The sequence below is a fragment of the Dipodomys spectabilis genome, unplaced genomic scaffold, assembly GCF_019054845.1.
Source record: "Dipodomys spectabilis isolate Male_0828 unplaced genomic scaffold, ASM1905484v1 ptg000054l, whole genome shotgun sequence".
In the NCBI taxonomy this organism is placed as follows: Eukaryota; Metazoa; Chordata; class Mammalia; order Rodentia; family Heteromyidae; genus Dipodomys; species Dipodomys spectabilis.
The window spans coordinates 44,510,344-44,530,562 of NW_024870731.1; the positions used below are offsets into that span (position 1 = coordinate 44,510,344).

At 63.8% G+C, this 20,219-nt stretch overlaps 2 protein-coding genes across 2 annotated transcripts; one reads left to right on the forward strand and one right to left on the reverse strand.

Moving 5' to 3' along the window:
* Positions 1-8,488, forward strand: Chst13 (carbohydrate sulfotransferase 13). Its single transcript, XM_042679799.1, has 3 exons — positions 1-123; positions 5,627-5,706; positions 7,634-8,488. Exons 1-3 carry the CDS (start codon positions 24-26, stop codon positions 8,486-8,488), a joined length of 1,035 nt encoding a protein of 344 aa, XP_042535733.1. The 5' UTR covers positions 1-23.
* Positions 8,489-10,625: 2,137 nt separating this feature from the next.
* Positions 10,626-13,435, reverse strand: CUNH3orf22 (chromosome unknown C3orf22 homolog). Its single transcript, XM_042680272.1, has 4 exons — positions 13,338-13,435; positions 12,823-12,948; positions 12,425-12,550; positions 10,626-10,844 (listed from the first exon to the last, which is right to left on the reverse strand). The coding sequence occupies exons 2-4, from the start codon at positions 12,909-12,911 to the stop codon at positions 10,679-10,681; spliced, it is 381 nt and encodes a 126-aa protein (XP_042536206.1). The 5' UTR covers positions 12,912-12,948; positions 13,338-13,435; the 3' UTR covers positions 10,626-10,678.
* Between the last annotated feature and the right edge of the window lie 6,784 nt (positions 13,436-20,219).

Sequence of the window (20,219 nt, forward strand, 5' to 3'; positions counted from 1 at the left end):
CGCCGGCGGCTCGCAGGCACAGCATGGGGAGACGCTGCTGCGGGAGGCGGCGCGCGCTGGCGGCCGCGTGTCTGTGCGCCACGCTCCTGCTCCTGTGCACGGGGCCCCGCGCCCCGCGTCGGGGTAAGTGCGGCCGGCTCCGCCCGCCTCGGCCCCCACCCCGGTGCCGGCCTCCCTGGCAGCAATCGATCCCTCCGGGGCTGCGCGCACACCGGCTCCTCCCCGCAGGCGAGGTCCCTGGTGGGGCCAGAGAGGCTCTCGGTGGCCGGCCTGCCCCCGCAGGGCTCCTCCGCTGGCCCCGGGAACCGCTCGGTGCAGCGTCCGCAGCGCTCCGGGGACAGGCGGGAGGGGACGCTTCAGTCCACCTGGCGTCCATCTGTAGGGGCCGTGCGCCCTGGAACCCCGCTGCCGCCAAGTCCCCACGGAGGGCGGCTGGCCCCATGGACCACAGGCCGCGGCGGGGAGCCGGGGCCGCCCACCCCGCGAACGCGGAAACAGGTGGGAGGTGGAGGGCGCAGGGTGATGGCCGGCGACCCGTCTTGGCCGTCTATCTTTCCTTCCTTTTCCCTCAACGTGGACTCTGAGGACCCCCAGGAGTTGTTGGAGCCGCACGCACGCACACCCCTGGATGAGAGGCGCCGCAGGGCAGTGGGTCGGCGCCGACCTAAGACACCAGCTGTTCTCAGGGCGCCTACCCAGGGGTCTGGGGTCCAGGCTGCAGGCCGCTCTGCCAGCCTCGCCTGCTGCGGGGCCGCTTCTGCACTCGGTGGCCTCAGTGGTCCCATCTGTAAGATGGGACGGAAAATCCTTCCTTCTTAGACTTTAGGAAGCCAGAAAGCGACAGGAAGCAGCCTCTCCATCCTGCTGGCTGGGCCATGGGGCGCCCCGCCCCAGGGTGGTTTTCTCCCCTCCCTCCCTCCATCCCCGGGGATGGAGGCTGGAGTTCGCCTGGGGTCCAGCTGGGAGAGGCCAGGGAGACTCTGCCACAGCACCTGCCTCCGCCCGCGCAGGGGCTGCAGCCGCTCTTGCCAGCCCGTGCGGGCTCTGAGGCTGTCCTAGTGCGCATCACCCTGTCATTCACTAGTTAGATGTCTGCTGAGCCCTGAGCCGGGGCAGGGCACCGAGCTGACAGTCCCTGAGGCCGGGCCCTCGGGGGCCTCGCTGTGGCTGGGGAAGGGGTCATCTTTTGGGGAACCCGTGGGTGAGCCAGGGTTCACCCGCCTGCTCTACATGCCCCAACTCGCAGACCGTGAGCTCGAACTCCTGACCTCATAGGACAGGGGCTGGCTAATGGGGCCTGCAGGGCCCTGGGAGGGAGGACAGCTTCTGGAAAGGCCTCTTCCTGCTCGGCTGCCCTGCCGCCCGGTCTCACTGTGGGGCCATGTGGGGCCTTCAGTGTCCCTGCCACAGCGCCTGAGTGGGGAGGGCGGCAGGTGTGCTCTGTACTGTGAGGGGGAGGGAGGGCAGGTGTGCTCTGCACTGTGAGGGGGAGGGAGGGCAGGTGTGCTCTGCACTGTGAAGGAGAGGGCGGCAGGTGTGCTCTGTACTGTGAGGAGGAGGGCGGCAGGTGTGCTCTGCACTGTGAGGGGAAGGGAGGGCAGGTGTGCTCTGCACTGTGAAGGAGAGGGCGGCAGGTGTGCTCTGTACTGTGAGGGGGAGGGCGGCAGGTGTGCTCTGTACTGTGAGGAGGAGGGCGGCAGGTGTGCTCTGCACTGTGAGGGGAAGGGAGGGCAGGTGTGCTCTGCACTGTGAGGGGGAGGGCGGCAGGTGTGCTCTGTACTGTGAGGAGGAGGGCGGCAGGTGTGCTCTGCACTGTGAGGGGAAGGGAGGGCAGGTGTGCTCTGCACTGTGAGGGGGAGGGAGGGCAGGTGTGCTCTGTACTGTGAGGGGGAGGGCGGCAGGTGTGCTCTGTACTGTGAGGGGGAGGGCGGCAGGTGTGCTCTGTACTGTGAGGGGGAGGGCGGCAGGTGTGCTCTGTACTGTGAGGGGGAGGGCGGCAGGTGTGCTCTGTACTGTGAGGGGGAGGGAGGGCAGGTGTGCTCTGCACTGTGAGGGGGAGGGAGGGCAGGTGTGCTCTGTACTGTGAGGGCCAAAGGTTCTCTGGGTAGGAAGGCTGAGCTTGGGAGTCTCAAACCCTCATCCAGGCAAGCACGTTAGGCTTTGTCCCTCCCTTTCGCAGATCAGGACAGTAGTGTCAGAGCGTCTCTCTAGGCAGGAGGCTGGGGGGCACAGGGAGGGGCCCACTGGCTGTGCGGTGTCTGTCTGGCAGGAGGCTGGGGGGCACAGGGAGGGGCCCACTGGCTGTGCAGTGTCTGTCTGGCAGGAGGCAAGTTGGGGGGGCACAGGGAGGGCCCCACTGGCTGTGCAGGCCGGGAGGCCTGTCAGTGGGGTGTCACCCTAGCCCGTCCTCCATGACTGACCACCCGTCCTGACCCAGAGCCCGGGGCAGCAGAGGGGGAAGGGCTGTCCAGGGCACTGTGGTCCCCAGCACCCCGCCCTCAGCCCGAGCCCCTGGGGCAGCTCCACCCTCACGGTCCGCCTGCGTGGAGGCTGCGGCGGAGTGAGGTTCCTGAGCTGGGCGCAGCGGTGCTGCCGGGCCCTGGGAAGGAACTGAGTCCAGACAGTCGGCTCGCGGCCACGGCGGAGCGGGAAGACCCACAGGGCTGCCTGGGGCGGGCGGAGCGGGAAGACCCACAGGGCTGCCTGGGGTGGGCGGAGCGGGAAGACCCACAGGGCTGCCTGGGGTGGGCGGAGCGGGAAGACCCACAGGGCTGCCTGGGGTGGTCGGCGGAGCGGGAAGACCCACAGGGCTGCCCGGGGTGGGCGGCGGAGCGGGAAGACCCACAGGGCTGCCTGGGGCGGGCGGAGCGGGAAGACCCACAGGGCTGCCTGGAGTGGGCGGCGGAGCGGGAAGACCCACAGGGCTGCCTGGGGCGGCGGAGCGGGAAGACCCACAGGGCTGCCTGGGGCCGGCGGAGCGGGAAGACCCACAGGGCTGCCTGGGGCGGGCGGAGCGGGAAGACCCACAGGGCTGCCTGGGGCGGGCGGAGCGGCCTGCACGGCCGGGCGGGTCGCTTCCCGTCCCGATGCTGCCGCTCCCGTTGAGACGCGGAGGGAGCCATGGCGTCGGCGCAAAGGAAGAGGCAGAGTGAGGGGCTTGTCTGGTGCGCCCCTCTCTTGGGCTGATCGTGGAGAACGCAGGGGGTGCGGGTGTCCCAGCAGAGCCTGTGGGGGGCAGGGCAGGGCCCAACAGCCCCAGGGCGCAGCGTCCGCACGGCTCACGCGGAGGGCGGCGGGGGGCGTGGCTCCTCACGCGGAAGGGGGGGCGTGGCTCCTCACGCGGAGGGCGGCGGGCAGGGGACACACGTGGCTCCTCACGCAGAGGGCGGCGGGGAGGGACACACCGCGTGGCTCCTCACGCGGAAGGGGGGGCACACGTGGCTCCTCACGCGGTGGGCAGGGGACACGCGTGGCTCCTCACACGGAAGGGGGGGCACACGTGGCTCCTCACGTGGAAGGCGGGCACACGCGGCTCCTCACGCGGCGGGCACACGCGGCTCCTCACGCGGTGGGCAGGGGACACGCGTGGCTCCTCACACGGAAGGGGGCGTGGCTCCTCACGTGGAAGGCGGGCACACGCGGCTCCTCACGTGGAAGGCGGGCACACGCGGCTCCTCACGCGGCGGGCACACGTGGCTCCTCACGTGGAAGGCGGGCACACGCGGCTCCTCACGCGGCTCCTCACGCGGCGGGCGGGGCGCGCGCGGCTCCTGCGCCTCCGGTGGACGCGGGCTGCCCGTGGCCGCCGGGCGCCTCCCTTGTCCGCGGCCGCGCCTGCCGCCCCTCCGAGCCGCAGCCCCTGAGGACGACGCGCCGCCCGGCCCGGGGTCAGTCTGCAGACGCTGGAGGCGCCCTGGCCTCCTCACCCCACCGTGCGGAGACACACGGGTGCAATGGCGCCGTCAGGGCACCCGGCACGCGCTGCGCGGCCATCCAAGACTTGGGCAAAGCCCCACGCCCGCCCGGCGGGGCGCAGTCCACCCCGTCCCCCGCGCTGGATGGGGAGCGCGGCCGTCTTCCTCTGCTGCCGGCTGCGCTCTGTCCTTCCGGAGGGCTCCGCGCCTGTCACCTCCCTCCTTCCTCCCGCGACCTCCCAGCGGTGTCTCTCCTCAGAGCCGAGCGGATCACCCGAGCCCGCTCTGCGGTCCTCCTCGGCCGGGGCCTGGCGCGCAGCCCAGTCTGAAGCCCGGGCAGAGGCCTGGGGCACTGCGGGGGCAGCTGCTGATGCCACAGTGGCCTGAGCGGCGCGAGCCCCAGCTGTGCCCCCAGTGGACCCGGAGATTTCCAGGGCCTCCTTTGCACCCCTCGGCTCGTGACCGCCCAGGGCTGTCTGCCCATCCTGCCAGGAAGCTCAGCCCGGTAACCAGTGGCCACCGATATTTGGGCCCCTGGGGGGATTTCAGGACCCTTTTTCCCACAGGCCAGGGAGGCATTCCCGGGGGCTCTTCCTATCCTCATACACCTGGTGCCCAGCTGCCTTTCCTTGGACACCAGCCGAGCCACCATGATACCATATCACTGGGAAACCGCAGCCAGAAAATGCCAAGAGCGACCCTCGTCCTCTCCAAGCCGGGCAGCAGTGAGAGGCGCCGCCTTCGCGTGGGGCCTCCCGGCTCGACTCATGGTGGCTGTTGCCACACTCAGGGCAGCGGCAGTGGCCAGCCCCACACACCCCTCCCGCCCCTGGCTGGAGCTGCCCTGCACTTGGAAGGGACAGCCAGTGTTGCTGCCCTCTCCTGCCAGCGCCTGCAGCCTGGTGGGGACATGTGTGGGCTTGGGGAAGGCAGCAGGAGGCACAGGCAGGCCTGGCCAGAGGAAACATGACCTTTGCCCAGGACACAGCCTGGGCTGTGGAGGGAGGGGACCGGAGGCTGGCAGAGGGGGCGGTGCACTTCCGGTGTCCACAGCAGGCATCTAGAGGTCAGAGCAAGGGTCCCGCAGTGCCATTCACTCCTCCGGCAAGCCTCTTATTGGCACATGTCCTGCACTGCCTGTTGGTGCTGAGCTAGTGCAGCAGGTTGCCCCAGACCAGACCAGGCCATCAGCTCCACAGCTTTAGAGATGCAGGGTCTCAGTTCCAGCACCAGGTCAATGTACAACGTGGGGCAGCCCATGCACCGCAGGCAGCTACAGGCTTCCTCAGGTGTCCATGGGGGGTTCCTAACACTCAAGAGCTGCGCTGGGCTGCGCCACGCCACTGCTGCCCACACCAGAGCTGGGTGCTGACAGATGGGCTGAGCTGGGAGGGGCAGGCAGAGGGTAGCGGGTGAGGCTGGCGGTCAGGCCTTCCCAGCCTACTAGAGGGCTGGGTGCCACCTTCTCTCCTGCCTGGCACACTCCAACTTTGGTGGGCAGTTCACAGGGCCAGATGACCCCCAGGTCACTGTCCTGGCTGACCAATTCCCTGTGCATGCTACCAAGCCCCCAGGGGCTGGAGAGGCCAAGGGGAGAAGTATACTGAGTCCAGGTGTTTGTGAGCAGACCCTAGGCGGGTGGCTAACCTCCCCACTGCACCCAGGCCGGCTCCATGCCGCCCTCAGTGACACGGGTGTCCTGTGCCCCACAGCGTCTGCAGACAGGGCCCTGGGCCCCGGCCGGTGGCATGCTGGGAAGAGTCCTCGGCAGCTGCTCTACGAGCTGGACCAGGTAGGTGAGCAGAATGCACCTGCTGGAGTGGGGCTGCACCCCCCTCCCAGGTGAGGTGGCTGTCCAGAGTGTGCCTAGACAAGTGCTGGGGCCTCTGCCCACTCAGCCGGCATTCACTCATTATTTCCACCTTCCCTAACGGCTGCTCCCAGCTCAGCCCACAGCACACCCTAGTGCAGGGTCATCTCCCCGCGGCCTAGGCTGCCTGGCCTGAGGAGGGAGAATCCAGACTGATTAGGCCTGGATTCAATTGCTCTCTACAGAAGGCTCAGGACTTTCCCATCACTGTAGAGGAAAATCAAACCAGGGGTCAAACCGCCATGAGCCAGGGGCCAACTGCATCCCACGGGACGCCTGCCCCTCATTTCTAGGGCCCTGCTCGGTCTCACTCAGGCAGGTGGGGTCACGGGCTCCATTCCAGCCGCGCTGGCTCCCTGAGCTGGGAAAGTGGGAAGTGAGGATAACGCACTGGAGTCTACTCTGGCCTGTTCTTCTTCATGACTCTTAGCAGCAGACGCCTGCCCTTCCCATCCCTGCCACATGCCAACGCTTTGTCTGTACAGATCCCCTAGTCCGGCCAGTGTACACAAAAGGCCTCCTTCACCCTGCCAAGGCCTTCGACACTCACGAGCGCAGCGCAGCGGCACGTGGCACACCCAGGGGAGGGCACCCCGCCCAGGGAAGGGCACCCCGCACAAGGGAGGACTCCCCGCACAGAGGAGGACACCCCGCCCAGGGGAGACACCCCGCCTAGGGGAGGGCACCCCCATGGGAGACACCCCACCCAGGGGAGGGCACCCCCATGGGATGATACCCCACCCAGGGGAGGACACCCCGCCCAGGGGAGGACACCCCCAGGGGAGGAAACCCCCAGGGGAGGGCACCCCCCAGGGGAGGAAACCCGCCCAGGGGAGGACACCCCCAGGGGAGGACACCCCGCCCAGGGGAGGACACCCCGCCCAGGGGAGGACACCCCCAGGGGAGGACACCCCCCAGGGGAGGACACCCACAGGGGAGGGCACCCCACCCAGGGGAGGACACCCTACCCAGGGGAGGACACCCCCACCCAGGGGAGGACACCCCCACCCAGGGGAGGACACCCCCACCCAGGGGAGGACACCCCCAGGGGAGGACACGCCTCAGGGGAGGACACCCCCAGGGGAGGACACCCCCAGGGGAGGGCCGGATTCCCACCACCAACTATAATTTAGGGGGAAAGGTGAGGCACAGCCTAAAGGAACCCAGCAGAGTCGGCCAGTCGTACTCCGCGAGGCCCGGGCCAGCCTGCCCGGCAGCGCGCTAACGTCACACCTCGCCCGACGTCACCGGCCGCCAGCCCTTGCTGGGCGCCGGCACCGTCCGTCCTCGGTGCCCCTCGTCGTGCCCACGGGGCCCAGCACGGCGGCCCTCAGCGCAGTCTCCATTTTCCCCAAGTCCGAGTCCAGCGCAGACCCTGAGTCCCCAAGCACGCGGCGGCTGGCGGCGGTTCTGGGGTTCGATGCGGGTGGCGGCGGGGAGAAGCGGGCTCCCCACAGCTGTCCTCCGCAGGCCCCGCGCCGCTCACGCCCCCCCCCCCCCGTCCTCCGCAGGCCCCGCGCCGCTCACGCCCCCCCCCCCCCCGTCCTCCGCAGGCCCCGCGCCGCTCACGCCCCACCCCCCCCCCCGCTGTCGTCCGCAGGCCCCGCGCCGCTCACGCCCCCCCCCCCTCCGCTGTCGTCCGCAGGCCCCGCGCCGCTCACGCCCCCCCCCCCGTCCTCCGCAGGCCCCGCGCCGCTCACGCCCCCCCCCCGTCCTCCGCAGGCCCCGCGCCGCTCACGCCCCCCCCCCCGTCCTCCGCAGGCCCCGCGCTGCTCATGCCCCCCCCCCTCCGCTGTCGTCCGCAGGCCCCGCGCCGCTCACGCCCCCCCCCCTCCGCTGTCGTCCGCAGGCCCCGCGCTCCGCGCTGGCCGAGGTGCACCGGCAGCGGCGCGACCTGCTGCGCCAGGCCTGCAGCCGCCACTCGCGCCGGCCGCGCGCGCTGCGCCCCGAGGAGCTGCGGCACGTGCTGGTGGACGACGCGCACGGGCTGCTGTACTGCTACGTGCCCAAGGTGGCCTGCACCAACTGGAAGCGCGTGCTGCTGGCGCTGCGGGCCCGCGCCCGCGGCGACGCCCGCGCCGACCCCCGCGCCATCCCCGCGCGCGAGGCGCACGCGCCGGGCCGCCTGCCCTCGCTGGCCGACTTCCGCCCCGCCGAGATCCGCCAGCGCCTGCGCGACTACCTGGCCTTCCTGTTTGTGCGCGAGCCCTTCGAGCGCCTGGCCTCCGCCTACCGCAACAAGTTCGCGCGGCCCTACAGCGAGGCCTTCCGGCGCCGCTACGGCACGCGCATCGTGCGGCGCCTGCGGCCGCGCGCGCACCCCGAGGCGCTGGCCCGCGGCCACGACGTGCGCTTCGCCGAGTTCCTGGCCTACCTGCTGGACCCGCGCACGCGCCGCGACGAGCCCTTCAACGAGCACTGGGAGCGCGCGCACGCGCTCTGCCACCCGTGCCGCCTGCGCTACGACGTGGTGGGCCGGTTCGAGACGCTGGCCCAGGACGCCGACTTCCTGCTGGGGCTGCTGGGCGCGCCGGGCCTGCGCTTCCCGGCCGCCCCGCGGCCCCGCGCGGCGCCCGCGCGCGAGCAGGCCGCGCGCCTCTTCCGGGACATCAGCCCCTTCTACCAGCGGCGCCTCTTCGACCTCTACAAGTTGGACTTCGTGCTCTTCAACTACTCGGCGCCCCCGTACCTGCGGCCCCGTTAGCCCGGGGCCGGCGCCCCACGCGCGCTAAATAAACGCGTGAGGGCTCACTCGGGCTCCGCGTGCTCCGCCTCCTGCGCTCCGGGCCGCCCCGGCCCCCGCGGCGCCGCCCCAGCGGCACGAGCCCTTCGCAGCGTCCTGGCCTTGGGCACTGGGGCCACGGGAGGCGACCCTAGAACTCTTGGTGAGGTCCATCGCGGGGAGCCCTCGGCCCCGCCACGATTGGTTGGGACCAGCTTGACAGAAGAAGGCGGACCCCAGCGGGGATGGGGTGGGGGTGGCGGAGGCACCTCTGAGAGGCTGCGCCGTGCCAAGGCCCGGGCCGCACGCGGGCGGGGCGCACGCGGGAGGAGCCGGGCCCGTGCCTTTCCCGTGATCCCCGGCCCGCCCTCCTCCGGCGCCCTTCCCAGGCCGAGGGGGCGGGCGCGGGGCTCCCAGCCCACTCGGCTCCGCCCAGCCAGACGCCACCCGTTGGCTAAGCCTGATGCCCAGCCGGGAGGGCTCGCCCCGGGGCCACGTGCTCTTCCTGCCCCGCCCCAGACGCGGGCGCCTGCGCAGTGCCCCGCCCACAGCTGCCCTGTCCACGGCCCGTCCAGCCTGCGAGGCGGTTGAGGCGGCTCCTCCTCCCTCGCCTCCCCCTCTGGCTGTCCTGTCCAGTTTCCTCTCTAGCCAGTGCCCATGTGCGTGCATACGCATGCACGCATGTGTGCTCACAGGTGGCCAGAGCTGACCCCTGCCTTCAGATGGTGGGAAAGCCAGGGTTCCCCAGTCGGGTGACGGGAGGGGTCCCAGCAACCATTTCCTGCACTGACCGAGGGGGTGCTGGGGGCCGGGTTACACGCCTGCACACAATGCGCCCCTCTGCCATCGGGAACGTATTCTCTGCGCTTGCGTCGGGGCACAGGTGCACAGGTTTGGTTTGTGTCCTGTGTTCTCAGTTCCATTCTGGGGGCCTTGTTGCGGGCCACGAGAGGCTTGTTTTTAAGGTCTGATTGATGGGGACGGATCCCAGCGCTCACAAGCATAACTGCATGCTGGCAGTCAGCTGACTACTCAGCAGGCTTCAGTAAGGCCCTGGGTGAAGGCAGCCCAGACCGCGCTTCACCACACACTACAAGAGGTCTGTGGTCAGGAGCACTGAGGGCAATGACCTCCCCGGGACAGCAAGTGATGCCATGGCTCTGGAATTAGGACAGAGATGCCCGTGACAGAGGCTTCAGCAGGATGAAGGCAGGCTGGTAGGACGGCTGCCCTGGGGCCCCCAGGAACCCAGGCGCCCGTCTTGCTCTCCCTCCCCAAGGACTGGCCTTCTTCCACGTGATCCACAAGACGGAGCCATTCACTTCTCAGAAAATGGCCAAGCCTAACTGTGGGTGGGCACCATGACATGTCCTCCCCGGCTTGCCTTCACACTGACCAGAGACAGGGCGAGTGCCCTGGCGCCTGCCACCCTGAGCACCGGCCTCTGAGGGGACACAGGGAAGGGCGGATCAGGTGTCACCTTGAGAAGGTGTGGCCCGCCTGCCCGCCCACAGCCTTCCCTCCCTCTGTGGACTCAGGTTCCTCTGTGGTGGTGCTCCCAATGTGGGGGCCTCCCCTGGACGCCAGGCACCTGCTGGGGTGCTGTGTGGGACCCTGCGCGCATCGTGTGCATAGACTGTCACCACATCACAGTCTACCGTCAAACGAGGTTGTTTCAGACTTTTCTGTGAGGAATTTTGCCACACCTGGTTCCTGGACTTGGCTTGAGGGCACGAGGTGTAAGAAAACTCCTGGCGGGAGCAGGGATCAGATGTTTCCACACTTCCTTTATATGAACACTGCCCATTACAAGCCACGCACGTTTTGACGGTGACTGAACCTGGACCCTGGCCTGAGCTCTCTACAAGCCGGCCTTCCCCCGCCGCGCTGGGAAGGCAGGCGCACCCGGTGTCCTCCGGCTCATCTTCACACCATGCCACACCTGCTTTGCATTCATCTTTAGCAGCTCAGGCAGGAGAGGTGAGGAGTCCAAGGCAGAACAGGATTTGAACCTGGTAAGTTAGTCCACAGGAGAGCAGAGTTTGCACCTGGTGAGTTTATTAGCAGGGCATGGTCTCGGGTGATGCGGCAGCTCCCGAGTCACTAAGGTCTCTGTGGCTGCAGCCCAGAGCCGCAGAGGAAGGCCATAAGGGAGCCCCGGGGAGCAGGGGTTTAGGAGACCACCCCGGATGGCCCCGGGGTCTCGCTGGTCAGCACTGGCCTTTGGAAGGTATCACTTGGTTTGGGGGAGCGGAGGATCTGTGACTTGAGTTCCGAGGCATTGAAGGATCGGGGTGACGGGCTGTTGTTGGATGGTGTTAAACTTGGAGCCCCGACTCTAGAGAAGCCACACAGAGCCACACCTGGTCTGAGTGGGCCCCGCTGGCCACTGGGGAGGGTTCTCATTGCATCCACTCCCAGCCTCTGCTGCTCCCTCCTGGGGGACACCTGTGCTTGCCTCCCGCTATGGCTTCCTGCCACCTACATCCCATCTGGAGCCCCGCCCGTCCCCAGTGCCCCGTGGGCCTTGCCGGGGGGGGGGGGGGGGGGGGGGAGGGGGCGCAGGGGCAAACTCTGAGTCCTACATCCACTCGCGAGGTTTCAGTGACTGCTGGGGTACAGCTCGAGCTACCATGTCTGTTCAGGCCACATGAGACTGCCTCTCCTACCTCCCCCCCTCAACTCCCAATTGAGACTCCCCCCTCCTCTACACCAAGACCACCCTGCCCTGCCCTGGCCCATAGAGCACCTGCCCTTCTAAGGTATCTTCTCTAAGAGCTCAGTACAGAGACATTTTGGCATCTAGCGTCTTCAGAGACGGCGCAGGCTTGCCTGTCTCAGAGCTGCCCCTCCGCTGTCCTCCACGGGGCTTCCCCCTTCACGGAGCCCTGGTCTCCCCGGCCCCAGCCTCTTGCTGACCGTTTCAGCCCGCCCAGGGCCCCCAAGGAAGAGGCACTGAGCAGAGTGTCAGAGCTGGAGGGCTGTGAGGCCTGCTGACCCCTTCAGATCCGGCCCATTCCCAGCTTCTGGGGTTTGCCTGCCCCTCTAGCCAGGAGTTAGACTAGTTGTCCTCTGTAGCCACCCCGTTGCTGCCCTGTCCCCGGCTGGTTCTCATGGCCCAACCTGGCTGCTGCCCACCGTCCCTGGGGCTCCTTACCACACTAGCAAACGGCTTGGGTTTTCCCCTGGCTCTGTCTGGAGTCGGCTCTCTGCAGGACTCTGCTGCCCAGGCTTGGGGCTACACAGCATCCTCGCGATGAGGGATGGGCACTTGGTCTCTCCCCCCATCCCCCCGGCTTGCCCAGACATGGCTCAGCATGTGTGGGGCCAGCCTCTGCCCTCCTGCCTCAGTCCCACATGGCCGGACTGGACTTCACCCGGACTCTCAGCTGCTCTAGTTTTGCCCAAATGAAGTCTAGGACTTGGGGACACGGGAGCTTTCTGATGCCTCTCTCCGTGGCTCAGCTCCCACGGGGACCAAGACCAGGCTGGGCCACGTGTGCCAGTGTGTGCTGTGTGTTGTGTTCACGCATGTGGGTGTGTTCAGGGTGTCTTGTTCTGGAGTGTGGAGGTGCACAATGGCCAGAGGCCAGTCATACTGACTCTGCCCTTGGTCCAGAGTCCCCTGTGGTGCCAGCATTAGCTGGGCCTGGAGCGGGGAGGGAGGTGGTGGCGTGGGGCTCTGGGTGCGCAGACGTGCTATGTGCAGGGCAGATGGAGCAGCGGCCAGCAGCATGCCTGTGCATGTGCAGACTTGCAGTGCACAGGGGCTGCTTTCTGAGTGTTTGCTTGGGAGGGAGTGTAGGTACCTGTAAGCCTCTTTTCTGTGGGCAGATCTTTCCAGGAGTCAGCTGTTCCCTCCATCTGCATGGGTGACCACACACCTCTGGGTCACGACTGCTTAGTGTTGGTACTTACCTTGGAATTGGGATGGACCTCGTTGGCACCAGCTTCTTCTGCAGGGGCAGCTGGTCCTTCAGGGAGACATTCTTCTTCTCCCAGGATGGTGGAGACTCAGAGCTGTGCTCCGCTAGCCAGGAGAACCTATAAACGTCACTTAAAGTAGCTGTCGCTCATCAGCAGTGTCTGCCAGGCACTACTCTGAGGGTTCTACAAATACCCTGAGGCCCTTGGTCTGGGCTGTGCTGGGGCGGACGTATGACCTCAGACTGGCAGTACAGCGTGAGGTTTCTCAGGGACTCCAGTAGGCCAGAGGACCTTTCCCCCCCTCCCCCCCCAGCTCTCCACAGTGCTTTCTGGGGCTCTTGGGCTTGGTGGGCTGGAGAGCTCCACCTAGGGGTCTGGGAATCGTGTACCTGTACGGAAACTTCTTGGCAAATCTCTCCTGGGTCTTGACCCTGCTTTTCTTGGATTTGCGAGACTTCTTAGTGGCATTACACTCCATCCCAGAAGGAGTCAGGTTGTGGTTTCCTCAGTCATGGCTGGAAGGCAAGGCACGGCTGCTACATGCTGTGCGCCCCATCTAATGCTCTCCACCAGTGGAGAACGTGCTATCCTTGTTTCCATTTTTCAGGAGGGAGAAGGAGGCTCTAGAAGGCCACTGCTTTGCTCGCATCTACTCGGTGGCTCTGGGGAGAATTGTGCTTGTGCCGTGGAGCTGCCGGTCCTGTGGCAGCTCTGACAACCCCAGAATATGCTCCCTCACTGCTCCCGGCTCGCTGCCCACCTCTAAGACGGAATGAGACCGGATAGCTGGGCTGAGTCTGTCTAGTAGGAGACGCTGAAGCCCAGGGCAGCCCTGGGCCCCATCTACCCTCCCCGATCTGCCTATGGGTCTCCCGTCCCAGCCACACAGGCGGCTGAGGCTCACCACGCTCCCACTTCCAGTCCTGATGACGGTGATGATCATTGCAGCTGGGGTTACAAAACTGCAGAACCACTTCAGTGCAGAGAGATGCACAGGAAGAGCTTCCGGGGCCTTTGGCTACAGTCTCAGGCCTAGGGTTTGCCAGGAGAGATAAAAGGTAAGAGAAGTAGGCCAATATGCATTAGGCTATGTGATACCACAGGAGCTGCCGCTGGCCATGGTCCTGATTGCCACCACCAAAGGAGCCACACCCCGGGGCTCTGGGAAGGCTGGGCTCACAGGCTCGTCGCAGTGTCATAAGTTCTGAGGTCACAATTAGTGACATGACTATTGCTGGCCCTGTGGCTCAGCCTGGAGATCCCCTCCCCAGACCACGGTGATTGTGAAGGCTGTGGCAAGCAGAAGGGTGGTGTGGCACCTGTGGTAGCTGGAGGGGAGACCCATCTATACACTCTGTACCAAGAACTTGCCCCATTCAAGCCCCAGAAACAGAAACAGAAGAGTGAGCCCAGAAACAGCCCCGCACTCCCCGCGGCTACAGGAAAGCTCTCTCTGGCTGACTTTCACCTGACCTCTAACATCAGGTGAGAGGTTCTGAATTCAGGCTGAGGGTCTGAACTCAAGAGTCTGGATTCTGCAGCCTCAATTCCTGTTTCCCTGGGAGGCCTGCCTCACTGTGCCGAATGTCCATCCTAAAGGCACAGTATTAGCACCACCTCTTAGGCTATGGGGCAACAACTTGGCAAGGTATGTCACATGCTTAGAGCAGATCTGGTGAATTAGGAACCAGTTAGTCATGCTGTCTTCCCTGGCCTGGGGAAGGTGTTCTGGACGAGTGCAGGCTCTGGGTTAGACCACTGCCTCAGAAGGAGGGGGTGGCACGGAGAGGAAAAGAAGGAATGCTCCTGTCTGTTCCGGCCTGCTGGGGCCTTGCTCCTCAGGATGGACACAAGACACAATGTGTACATCATAGGGAGTTCAGATCCAGAGTCCAGTACAAGTGAGCTGCTGAAGGGGGCCTAGCAGAAGCAGCCGCAGAACAGGATGTGGGAGAGGCCAGCAAGGATGGGCTCCATTGGAGACTGGCTTCCATGTGGCTCCAGAGGAGCTCCAGAGCAGCAAGTGTTGCTCAGGCTGTCTACCTGGGCAGGGGCCTCCTCTGCAGGAGGGGGCTGTGGGTAATCTGCCTGGACCAAATCAAATCAAATATTGGACCGCCAGCCCAAGACAGGGAGCCTGCCACCTACCTTAGTAAGGAGACAGTAGAAAGAAACCCAGAGGGAGATGGTGAGCAAGCTGTGGAGGTAAGCTGGGCAGAGGTCCAGAGACACTGCCACTGCGGTCAGAGACTCCCAGGGGACTACTAAGGGAAACCAAATAGGATGTTACAGCCAAGACTATACAAGAATTTCAATCCAACAGGCTGCCCAAATCCTTAAGCCTAAATTTAGGTTTTCAAAGATCTACCAGCTTCTTAGACGTGGTTTAACATGAACAGCAGGACAGGGCCTAGAGCTTCAGGGACGGGGGGGGGGGGGGATGAGAATTGTCACAGGAATTTGGGGTCTCTGAGGCTGGGAGAAGCTGGACTTGGAATGGAGTAGTATGAATAGGAACAATCCTGGTATGGTTTGGCTGTGAACTATCCCTAAATGCTCATGTGCTGAAGCCTTGGTTCTGACAACAGAGTTGATCAGTGAGTGGTGCTGAATCATGAAAGCTCTGATTAACTAATAGATTAATCCATTGATGGGCTGACTCATGGCCTCATTGGAAACGATGGGAATTAGGAGGTGGGCTTCACTTTGAAGGGTAGATCTTGTCTCTCCTCTTTTCCCTCTTTCTCTCCTCCCTGGCTGTCATGAGGTGACAATGCTCCCATGCCCTCTTTCTGCCTTGCCACAGGCCCAAAAGCAATGGAGCCAACTGACCACAGACAGAATCCCCCAAAACCATGAGCCCAAATGAATCTTTCCTCCTCTTACGATGCTTTCTGAGATTCTTTTTTTTTTTTTTTGTCTAAGTGATGAAAAACTAATGCAACCCCCTTTGTCTAACTCGGGCAAACAACAACCTTGGTTTGATTTCCTCATCACCAAAAACGAGACCGCCCATCAACCCGGTGGCTCTACGGTCCTTGCCTGGCATCGGCCTGATACCACGTCACAGACATAGAAGTAGAAGACCTCTGTGGCCATCCGAGGAACTTAATTATCTTTGCCTGTTATGTATCCTGCTCCTTCCAACCTGATTACCAAATGCTAAAGAGCTGGAAGGAGGCCTCGTGGCAAGAGCACCGTAAGGCCGGGAGGGATGAGCCCAGGGCCTGGTGAGTCAGGTCTCACATGCTGTAATGGAAAGTTCACAAAGGTCTCAAGGAAATGACAAGACTAGATATCCATTCTGAAAATAATACCCTGAGCTAAGTGCTGGTGGCTTATGGCTGTAATCCTAGTCACTTAGGAGACAGAGATCTGGAAGACAGTGGTTTGAAGCCAACCCAGGTAGAAAATTTGCTTAATCCCATCTCCAAAATAACCAGCAAAAAAAGCAGGGCTGGAGTGGTAGACTGCCAGCCTACCAAACAGAGAGGACCTAGGTTCAAACCCCAGTACTATCCCCCACCAAATACAGCTGAAGTGGCAATATGGAGACCAAAGGGTCAGGGGCTTGGAGTAGGCAGAGCAGATGACCAGCAAAGGAAGTAACAAGGGAACAATAGGGGTGCCTGGGAAGGAGGGGCTGGTGAGAATGGAGCGGAGCCAGGGGGTAGGTGGAGACCCCAGGGCTCCACAGCCTCAGGCACTGGACTCGGCTGTCTCAGGGAGTCGAGGGCTCAACTTTCCTAGTCCTCATTTCCCATACTGTCCCTCCTGTTCCTTCACTGTTAAGTGTTGAGGAGAGTCGGTGGTTCAGATGAACTACCCGGGACAGACTCCCAGCTGGAGGGCATCCCAGCTCCAAGGTCCTGGTGAGAGGCTGCCCTCCCTCCTGACACCCAGGCTGACTCAGGATGGTCATGGCTGGACAGCTGGCAACCTCTGAGATGCCAGGGGCAGGGGGCCAGGCAGGCTCAGACGGTCCTAGCTGTCCAAGGAGCCGCGCCCATCCCATCATGGGGATGAAGGGCTGAGCACCACGCAGGGAGCAGAGCCTCCTGCAAACCTGAGCCCCTTTCATGTCTGCTGCTTCCTCTCCAGGCAGGGCCGGGGTGGGACGCTCAGCAGGCGCTCACCTCCTCTCCTGGGCTGGGATGGTCAGCGGGCGCTCAACTCCTCTCCTGGGCTGGGACGCTCAGCAGGCGCTCGCTCACCTCCTCTCCTGGGCTGGGATGGTCAGCGGGCGCTCAACTCCTCTGCTGGGCTGGGACGCTCAGCGGGCGCTCACCTCCTCTCCTAGGCTGGGATGGTCAGCAGGCGCTCACCTCCTCTGCTGGGCTGGGACGCTCAGCGGGCGCTCACCTCCTCTCCTGGGCTGGGACGCTCGGCGGGCGCTCACCGCCTCTGCTGGGCTGGGATGGGCGCTCACCGCCTCTGCTGGGGTGGGATGGTCGGCGGGCGCTCACCTCCTCTGCTGGGCTGGGACGCTCAGCGGGCGCTCACCGCCTCTGCTGGGCTGGGCTGGTCGGCGGGCGCTCACCTCCTCTCCTGGGCTGGGACGCTCGGCGGGCGCTCACCTCCTCTGCTGGGCTGGGATGATCAGCAGGGTCTCACCTCCTCTGCTGGGCTGGGACGCTCAGCGGGCGCTCACCTCCTCTCCTGGGCTGGGACGCTCAGCGGGCGCTCACCTCCTCTCCTGGGCTGGGACGCTCAGCGGGCGCTCACCTCCTCTGCTGGGCTGGGCTGGTCAGCGGGCGCTCACCTCCTCTGCTGGGCTGGGCTGGTCAGCGGGCGCTCACCTCCTCTGCTAGGCTGGGACGCTCAGCGGGCGCTCACCTCCTCTGCTGGGCTGGGATGGTCAGCAGGGTCTCACCTCCTCTGCTGGGCTGGGATGGTCAGCGGGCGCTCACCTCCTCTGCTGGGCTGGGCTGGTCAGCGGGCGCTCACCGCCTCTGCTGGGCTGGGCTGGTCAGCGGGCGCTCACCGCCTCTGCTGGGCTGGGCTGGTCAGCGGGCGCTCACCGCCTCTCCAGGGCCGCCCTCTCACCGCAGGCCGCACATTCAGGGCCTACAGCAGGGCCAGGGCGGGGCAGGGCTCCCCGCAGGCCCCGGCATCACCAGACTCCAGACTGGCGGCGAGGACGAGGCGTGCCGGGTGCACAGGAGGGCTTCCGGGCAGCGAGGCTGTCACCGGGCAGCCACGGGACCTCCACGCTGGACACTCCCAGAAGTGAGTGCGGTGCGGCCTAGCAACACCAAACCGGTGCAGGTGCGGTTCCGCCGGAGTCCAGATCCGGGAAGAGGAGGAGCCAGCGAGGGGGCGGGGTCACACGGAGCCAACCAACGGACGCCCTGTGGCTGACGGTGGGCGGGGCCAACGGGTAGAGCCGAGCAAGGCGATTGGCGCCTGGCTGGCAGGGATGGGCGGGGCCTAAGGAAAGCGCGAAGTGATTGGCGGAGCCTTGCTCCGGAGCCGGGCTGTGTGGCGGAGGCCGGCGGGCCGAGACTGGGAGCCGGGAGAGCTTAGGACCTGCTGCCTGGTGCTTGTGGGCCGTGCCTCCCCAGACCCAAAGGGAGCGGGCTGCAGACGCCCCGCGCAGCCTCAGGGAGGGGCGGGAGGTGTGTGCGGGGAGGGGGGAAGGGACTCAGGGTCCTGAGCCCAGGGGGGTCGCGGGCCTGAGGGCGGAGGAGCTTGACCCGGACCTCCGGAAATGGGACCACAAGGCAACGGGCGGCCGTCTTCCCACCTGGTGAATTCGTCGAGTTGATTCGTGCCTGCGGGAGGGGTCGGTTCGAGCATGGCCTGTCTCAGGTATGGAAAACAAATTAAAGCGGCTCTGGACGGGGGGTGGGGGCAGCAGCTGCCAGGACTGGTCCCGGCCTCCACCAGGAGCTTCTGGCCAGGGCCTGGCCCAGAGGCCATAAGCAACGTCCCCTGTCACCACCCACAGCGATTTCCACAGCTGGAATAGCTTTGATCTTCTCACTTGGCTGACAGGTTTGATGGAACAGGGAAGGCCACGTGTACTCACACCTTCCACGCAGCTGTAGAAGGCAGCATGTACTCACACCTTCCACGCTGCTGTAGAAGGCAGCGTGTACTCACACCTTCCACACAGCTGTAGGCCACATGTACTCACACCTTCCACGCAGCTGTAGAAGGCAGCGTGTACTCACACCTTCCACACAGCTGTAGGCCACGTGTACTCACACCTTCCAGGCCGCTGTAGAAGGCAGCGTGTACTCACACCTTCCACACAGCTGTAGGCCACGTGTACTCACACCTTCCATGCCGCTGTAGAAGGCAGCGTGTACTCACACCATCCACGCTGCTGTAGAAAGTAATGTGTATTCACACTATCTACACAGCTATAGAAAGGAACATGTACTTTTACCTTCCACGCCGCTGTAGAAGCTCACATGTACTCACCCATCCACACCGCTGTAATTCACTCACCCAGTCCTTAGGTAACAGCAGAGACTGGGAAATGTGGTCCCGCAGGCCTCCTCACCAGACGTGCTGTCATGTATCACAGAATATATGCTGTGCAACATGATGTGACTAGGTCCTTGCAGATGGAAAGTGGTTGGATCTGGAGTACATGCCATTTTGGCCGTAGAAAAGTTTGGGATTGCTGATGGGTAGATGTGTGTGTGGGGATCAGGGACAAAAGAAACTGAAGATGAGACCTGAATGTTCTGCTTGGGTATCCTAGGGGTTAGTGATTCCCAATATTGGACAGGGCAGAAAGGACAGGAAAAGAACATCTGGCTTGAGGGAAAGATCCTAATGAATTGTTAGATGTGTATGTGGACAGGTGTGCATGCAGAGGAGAGCATGGGGAAGTAGACAGGCATCTGTGAGATATTAACTAGTACTGGACAATGTCTAGTGCATTTAGATAGGTCCGTGGTGAGAGGAGAGGACGGGGAAGGAGACAGACATGTGGGAGACCCAGTCAAGGCACAATGCTTAGTGCTGTGAGACTGAGTGAGCCAATAGGCAGAAGACGCAGGTCAGGAGTGTGGGGAGGTCCGTGGTGTGAGCACTGAGCACATGCTATTTAGAGATGGGGCTGAGAGGAGGCCTATGAAGGAGAAAGAATGACTGTAGTCAGCTAAGGAGATGGGAAACAAGGTAAATGTGATTCTGTGGGTTTCCGAGAGGAAATTATTTAAAAATTGGGCTCCTCTTGTACTGAATAGTAAGAAAAAGAAAAAAAAGACCAGAAGTTGAGCAAGTGTGGATCTTGATGACATCATGGTTGCTGTAAGGGTAAGTTGTTTACTGCTTGCCTCTGCTTCCTAAGAGATGGAAGCCACTTGTCACTTGAATAAGATTGTGCCAGATGTTGGTGCTTGTGACTTCAAGGATATTGATATCTTACTTTCTGCGCCCTGTACCAAACGCAGTAAAGACTGTGACCGTGGGGCCTGAGTGTGAAGCTGGTAGAAGGCTACAGGTTCCCTGGTATCCCAACCCTCAGTTCCACAGTCTGGCCTCTGTTACTGCCCTGTCCCCAGTCGTAGTGGGTTGTGACAAGAAATCATATCTGTCTCCATATTTTATTTTTTATTTAACGATATGGGATGTATCTATGATTTTTCACTCCGAAGCTGGTATATTGACTCAGGAACCTGATCTTTGACAGAATACTCAAGCAGTTGCTCCCTTCCTACAAGGATTTCAAAAAGTTAGTTATGCGTTTTCCTGTGCTGATGAACACCAGAGGACCATAACCATTGGCACCGTCATCTGGATGCCACGATGAATTGCCACCTAATTC

What these genes read in the sequence shown, in the direction of transcription:
- Chst13 (XM_042679799.1), top strand. Translation starts at nt 24, where the DNA reads ATGGGGAGACGCTGCTGCGGGAGGCGGCGCGCGCTGGCGGCCGCGTGT. An exon ending in GCCCCGCGCCCCGCGTCGGG is followed by an intron (nt 124 to 5,626) that starts GTAAGTGCGGCC and finishes TGTGCCCCACAG; the next exon opens with CGTCTGCAGACAGGGCCCTG. An exon ending in TGCTCTACGAGCTGGACCAG is followed by an intron (nt 5,707 to 7,633) that starts GTAGGTGAGCAG and finishes TGTCGTCCGCAG; the next exon opens with GCCCCGCGCTCCGCGCTGGC.
- CUNH3orf22 (XM_042680272.1), bottom strand. Translation starts at nt 12,911, where the DNA reads ATGGAGTGTAATGCCACTAAGAAGTCTCGCAAATCCAAGAAAAGCAGG. An exon ending in GCCAAGAAGTTTCCGTACAG is followed by an intron (nt 12,551 to 12,822) that starts GTACACGATTCC and finishes TGACGTTTATAG; the next exon opens with GTTCTCCTGGCTAGCGGAGC. An exon ending in AGGTCCATCCCAATTCCAAG is followed by an intron (nt 10,845 to 12,424) that starts GTAAGTACCAAC and finishes TGGCTTCTCTAG; the next exon opens with AGTCGGGGCTCCAAGTTTAA.